At 35.6% G+C, this 7,014-nt stretch overlaps 1 protein-coding gene across 1 annotated transcript; it reads right to left on the bottom strand.

Annotated features, from left to right (window-relative positions):
- Positions 1-713: 713 nt before the first annotated feature.
- On the bottom strand, positions 714-3,444 carry LOC111988246 (probable receptor-like protein kinase At5g24010). Its single transcript, XM_024020038.2, is given in 4 exon segments — positions 714-1,541; positions 1,544-1,640; positions 1,642-1,676; positions 1,679-3,444. Coding segments are annotated over 4 exon segments (2,466 nt in total). The 5' UTR covers positions 3,324-3,444; the 3' UTR covers positions 714-852.
- Between the last annotated feature and the right edge of the window lie 3,570 nt (positions 3,445-7,014).

The raw sequence follows: 7,014 nt of genomic DNA, 5'->3' as shown, positions 1-7,014 counted from the left end.
ATGTGTGTTTAGATACTGCTTATTTTGCTGAAACTGAAAAATTATTACTGAAAGTACTATAAATAAAGGTAAAAGTTAATTGAAATAGTATAGTGGAACCCATGAATAATGTCAAAACTGCAGTGAAGCTTATGAATAATAGTAAAAATAATCTGAATAGTGAAATAATTTTAATTTTTCATCCGCATCCAAAAGCAAGCTTAATCTCAGCGCATGCCTAGGCTCTATCTCAAGCACTGGTTTGGCAATGCTGTTTTTACCACTAATGCAAAAAGATCCTTTTTTTCTTTTTTCTTTTTTAAAATAAATTTTTAATTGTCTTTTTTTCTTCTTCACTTCCTCACATATGAAACAGCCCATAAACCGCCCAAAAAATAGAATCACTTTAGTCACATGTAGAAGGCTCTCATCAGAACTCAGCCTGAAAATCAGAACCAAAGGGCTTTGAGAAAGTGAGTGTATCTCCAATAGTGAAGGTTCTCCTCGACTCTCCTCTCATTTTCCTTTAATTCCATTTTTCAGGAAATAAACATATAGTAAACGATATTATTCTCAACGGTCTTGTTTCTCAGCCACATACTTGCATATATACTTGCACACTCCAACACAAATAGTAAACAAAGCAACACATCAAGATACATCTAAAGCTGCCAGGGAAGAACAAAAATCAAAATAAAATACCAAGCCCTCTGTGTAACAACTCAATGAGTGAATAATATGTTAAAAATTAGTGAGACCAACTTTGATAATAGAGTATAAAATTGAATTACACGACATTCATTCATTGATTGTTACCTGGGTAACTTGGTACACCTGTTACAAGAGATACTTTCTGGACCTCACCACAAAACTTTATCTTGCACCATCAATCTCTATTTGAGAGAAAACTCCACTTATATCCGAACCATTATCCCCTCTTAAGGGCTCTTCATTACATTCAACACCTCCCTCATCAAGGACGATATCAGGAAGCAAACCCAAATTTTGAGTCAAATGCAATCCCAAAATCGCATTTGTTGTGCTGTCCCCATTTGGTACTCCTTGCACCGCAGTTTTTTGAAGCTGCAATGCATATTCCAAGTCCCACAGAACATCAAGCATAGTAGGCCTTTCAGCTCCATTTTCCTTCAAACATCCCACAGCTGTTTCACCAAATTTTCTCAATGAATCAGGGTTAATGTCTCCCACTAAAAGCGGGTCCATAATCTTTTCAAATTGTCCTTTCTTTTGCCATAACATCCCCCATTCAGCTAAGTTCACCTCCTCCCTCTTCGGTGAATCAATAATAGCAGGTCTGGCACAAAGCACTTCAAGAAGTACTACACCGAAGGAGTAGACATCAGACTTGTCTGTGAACTGAAAGGACCTGAAATATTCAGGATCCACATAACCAAAGCTACCTTTTATGCCAACACTGAAATGTTCTGGATCATTAGGACCGGATCTTGAAAGACCAAAATCTGCAACTTTTGCAACATAATGTTGATTCAACAATATGTTTGTTGACTTAACATCACGGTGGATGATTCCCCATGTAAGCAAGTGTGAAGGTAATGAAGGCCTTTTGCTGCACCAATACAAATCTCAAGCCTTTGCTTCCAGGTCAATGTGGGCCTTTTAGCTGATCTCTGAGAAGATCTCATTGGAATCATACAAATGTTCTCTCAGACTTCCTTTTCCATAAATTCATACACCAGTATCATCTCAGACCCTTCATCACAATATCCAATCAAGGAAACAAGATGGCGATGGCGAATTCTGGATAAAACCAAGATTTCTGTTTTGAATTCTGGAAGGCCCTGGCCATGCTTTGAATCACTTCGCTTCACAGCCACTTTCATGCCATTCTGAAGACTTCCTTCATAAACTTTCCCAAACCCACCCTCACCTACCAACCGTTTGGAATCAAAGTTATGAGTAGCACCTTGTACTTCAAGAAGAGGCATCTTCAACTTCAAATTTAAATTACGAACGAGGGAGGCATTCGTAGATCCTTTTCCAAGATGAACCTCTGGCTTTGAACCCACCCCATCAACATGCTTTGCTCTCATGCGTTTTAACAAGAACAGCACTGCCAAAATGAAAACGAAGGTCACACCACAAACTGTACCTACCACAACAAAAATTACTTTCTTTCGATTTCCTGGAATATGGACAAAGTCTGATTCTTTGATAAATTCCATTATCTCCACCCCATTTAGATAGGCAGTTTTAGTTGTAGAATCTTCCCTAGGCCCGACACTTATGTTCAAATATCCTGAATTATCTGAATCAACCACAAAGTCCCAGTAAAATGGAGCTGCCACCTGATCAGTTTTTTCGTAAGGATATATCATCTGACTGAAATAGCTATAAATATAGAGATTGAACTTGAGAAGATAAGGATCTTTGCTAATGATATCACAAAAGTGCAGCCTAACCATATGCCTGGAACTCTTACTCACACCAAATTGCCAACTTATGTTAGAAGAATTTGATCCCTTGTTGACAGTTAAATTCAATTCTTTGCAAGTCTTGTAGACAAGATCCGGGGCACTATAATTAGTTCCTCCGATAACATCATAGTTAAGTGTACCATTATAACTAGCACACGTTTTTGCAGATCCTGCAGAAAGTAGATACTCATCATCAGGTATCCAATTCCTCCACAGTGTGTCATTAGTCTTTGGACCTCCGACATTGACCCTGTGAATTGTACGAAAAACCTGAGACGGTATACCATAGTAATCACCATTTTCCCCAATAGGAGTAACATGAGGGAAACCATCAGTAGTGAAGTTCGGTGGGGTAAGAAAGACTTCTACGGCGCTAACGAAAGCAAAGGAGTTCTTATGAGGAGTGAATTGGATGCTGAACTTACTTCCATTGATAGTAAGTAAGAATTCCTCAATCACTGGTGAATTACTATTGTTTTGAAGAGCAAAATTTGATAGCAGATAAAAATCAGAAACCGAAACATCAAATAGAGCATCAGCCAGATTAGTCCTACCAGACACGAAAGTAAAGAAATGGATACGTACATAGTAGGTGCCCTTGTCAATGATATCAAACTCATAGAAAGATGGATTTGTGAATATTCTTGCAGTTTGATAAAGAGAGTTATTTGTTGATGAGTTGGTGTCACTTACAGTAGAGCTTGGTCCAACAGAGAATGAAAGTGAGTTTGAATTCGAGTCACCGACGAAGTTCCTACCATTGACAGTAATGTTGGACTTTGATCCGCAGTTGATGAAGTACTTATTTTGAGGGGTGTAAGCTGATGAGAAAAGTAGAAGAGAAAGGAAATATAGAAGGAAGAGAGGGAAAAGGTAAAACTTTTCCATGGAAAATTGGTAGGAATTGCTGCTTTTTAGTTAGTTCCAGTGGGAGAATGGAAGAGAACCTTATCAGCATATATGGAGGAAACTAATGGTCAAGGCCGGCCCTAGGCCTAGGCCACTTAGGCCCGACACTAGAGGAAGAGAAAAATTAATATATTTAAAAAAAAATTAGAGATATAAAGAAAATAGTTTATTTTATTTTATTTTATTTTTTCTCTACTTTTAAGAAGTCTGAAAGCCCGATTGGTAGGAGAGTTTGAGTAATATTATTTGTTGTTTTTTGAAATATATATGGGTGAAAAAGTGTGTGAAAATATGTGTAATATTATTTAAAAACTGAAAATATGTTGCTAAAATGCTCTACCAAACGAGCTCTCAAAGAATTGAGTAATGTTAAAGATAATACAATTTTAAATATATGGGTCTTACAAATAGAGTAATGCTACAGTTATAAACTATTTTACAACATTTTTACAAATTATTATTATAGCCAACTTTTTACTGGTTCTCATCTAGACCCACCGATAACACCACTTTTTTATTTATCTATAATCATTTATCATATCATCAGTTTGTAAAAGTTTTTGCAAAAGAATTTGTATCTCTAGCATTTTCTCTTACAAATATATATTTCACTGATCACAAGAAATAATTTAGATAGGAAAATGTTAGAAATATTATTAATTTTACTTGAAAACTTTACAAATTGATGTGACAATTAATATGATATGTGGACATCAATAACCTATTAAATGCATTTTTGAATTATTTTTTGTGATTAGTGATACATCTTTGTAAGCCTTATGTTATAAAATTTATAATATCCCTAACATCATTCATTCAAATACTTATTTATTATCTTCTTGAGGTGTCATTAATCGCATTCATTTCTGCATCGTTTGAAATTTTTTTTAGTAAAATTTGTTATAGCTTTAGCATTTTTTTCCCAAAAATAAAAGCATATTACAAAATGAAAGGATTTGATTTTTTTATAAAAAAAATTATGATATTAAATACTAGTTAAATATTAGTTAAGTGATAATAAAAAAATTGCATCTAATTATATTGCCTGAGGCCTCTAAATTTGTTGGCCGCCCTGCGAATGGTGGATGGCAATAATTTGTATTGAACACACATGATATTAGAGGTGTAGGAGAAAGTGTATTGTTGACTTTGACGTTTGAAATGGACACGTTCCCTTCTAAGCATGACTACAGTAATTAACGTAATGCCAAGAAAGCGTTTTGTTACTTTACATGTCTGCATCATTTTGAATAAGAGTCCAAGACATTTCAAGGATAGAAAAGTCTCCCCAATTATTTGCATCCACCAGAACGTGTGGAAGGAGTAAATCTGGTTCTAGTTAGACACAAATTCTTAAACCAATAAAGAGGTTCCTTGAATGCAAAAGGAAGAGATATCTGGAATCTAACTGGGAAAAAAAGAAACTCAAATTTTATTTTCTAAGTAAAAGTTTTCTTAAATGGATTTCAATTAATATAGTATCATAAGAGCACTCCTATTTGTTCTGAAATCAAACTGAAATAAAATCTTGATTTCTAAATTTTTGAGAACTAGCTTGTATTTCCATGCCATTGGGTTTGTATTTATATTGACTTGTCTAGTTGTTTATTTTATTTTATTTAGAAAGGGTAATATTGTATGTATAATTATTAAGTGATCTTGAGTCGAAAGCATATGAATTGTTTTAAGGGTAATATCAATTTTTCTAGTTTTTTGACCATGCTTAAGAATTTAGTGTGAATGCAAGTATTGCTAGGAAGCATCTTGTTATATCGTAATGTCTGCTTTTTGTTTCTATTGAATAAAGAGTCAAAGTAAGTAGGGGAAACTTTTCTAAATAAAAAAGAAAGAAAAAGTAAGTAGGGAAAAGAGGAGGAACGTAGCACCTTGATGGATGAAATGATTTCTTCCTTTCTTCATCTTCATGTGGAAGCACTGTTGTGTTGGGCACCATTTTTGCTATATTGTATCTTTACCACCATCCCTCAAAACGCTTTCATTTTTATACTAAAAGCAACTTAACTAACTTCTTAATAAAACCCTGGCATTAATACAACAGTTTCTTAGTTCAACTTGGCAAAGAAATAGCGGACCTTGATGAAATCATAACCATCTCATCGGTCCTTTGGCCTGATAATTACTGGTGCAGTTTATTGATTGACTTTATTGCTAGTGACCCCAAATATTTATCTTAAACAATGGGGTTATTTACAATGTCTCTTAAACTATAAATTTTTGTACCTAAATTTGATATTGATTTGTAATGTTTATTTATTTTTTCATCCGATTAAGGTAAAAACTTACAGATTAGTAAATTGGGGTGGGATAGGCTTTACAATTCAACAAGCACTAATCTTTCAATTTGACAAGAATATTTCAATTTAGGGTATTAAAATTTATTTGCAAAAAATTATAATTTATAACTTATTCTGAATAATCTATAGTTTATTGTAGGATATATATAGTTTCAATCAACCCAAGAATTAACGACCTGGTCTCTCTCTCCTATTTTATAAATGAAATAAAGAAATGAATTAGTAGCTTTTGATGTTTTAGTAAATGAAATAAAGGAATGAATAGTAGCCATTTTATCAAAGAGGTATACATGTATATTCTCATGTTTGGGGTGTTTAATTGTAAATCACGTGTAGATTCAGTGAGAATAATAATGCATATAACTGTTGCATGATGTACTTTCTAGTTCATCTAGTAATCACCTAGACATATACCCCCGTTTAGTAAAGCATCTTAAATACATATTTTCAGTTTTTAAACAACACCAGTTGCAGATATGTGCAATGCGCAGAAAAATTTGATATGATTATTTTTTATTAGATAATTATTGAATTAATATATTAGATTGTATATTTTTAAAAGTTTGTAGGGACCCAATTTGAATTGAGTGTTGGGTTTCAGCCCAATAAGCCCAAACAATAAATTTATAGAGAGTGGGTTGACAGGCTTAGGTGCTGGCCGTCGATCACCATGCACAAACTTTTTCTTATAAAAAAGGCTAAGTGTTTCCTTACAAATAGGGGAATGCTCCTCGGCCTGTGGCCGAGGAGGCCTCCAGGTTCTCCTCCCTCTTTTTCCCCCTCCTCTTGGCTTTACTAGCTCTTCTTTTATAGTTTTCATCTTCCTATCTCCTGCTTCCATCTGTTGATCGTCTATTCGCTTTTCTTCTGGTTGTCCGTCCCATCAAAGGCCTTATCGGCACTCAAGTGGCTCACTCTAACCAACGTTATCCTGCCAAGGGGTTACCTCTCCATTAATGCGGCCAGGGGGGTTGGTTGAGTGCATTCAATGTGATAGTGACAGCTTACTTTGGGGTTAACCTCTCCCCAAAATCACCTTTGTCAGGCCGAGGACAAGGTATCCTCGGCGTGGATCCAGGAGAATAGGCTTCCCCCCCTTCTCCTCAGAAATAGCTTGCGATCCTCGGCATGGGCCTTGGGCCTGCTATATGATGGGCCGAGGCTATCAGGCCCACGGACCCCACAATAGCCCCTCAAAACTCTGCTGTACGTTCCCTCGAACGGGGAGGAGGGTTTTGATACATGCGGATCCACTGGACGAATGGCCTCACTTTAGTTTATACTGATGCTGGCGGCTTCTTGACTGCCCGATGCGCGTTTTTAGCGTTTCGAGAATTAATGGGTGCCCACATTAA

The sequence above is a fragment of the Quercus suber genome, unplaced genomic scaffold (genome assembly GCF_002906115.3).
Source record: "Quercus suber isolate HL8 unplaced genomic scaffold, Cork oak 2.0 scaffold_110, whole genome shotgun sequence".
NCBI classification, from domain to species: domain Eukaryota; kingdom Viridiplantae; phylum Streptophyta; class Magnoliopsida; order Fagales; family Fagaceae; genus Quercus; species Quercus suber.
This window is presented reverse-complemented; position numbering and strand designations above follow the sequence as displayed.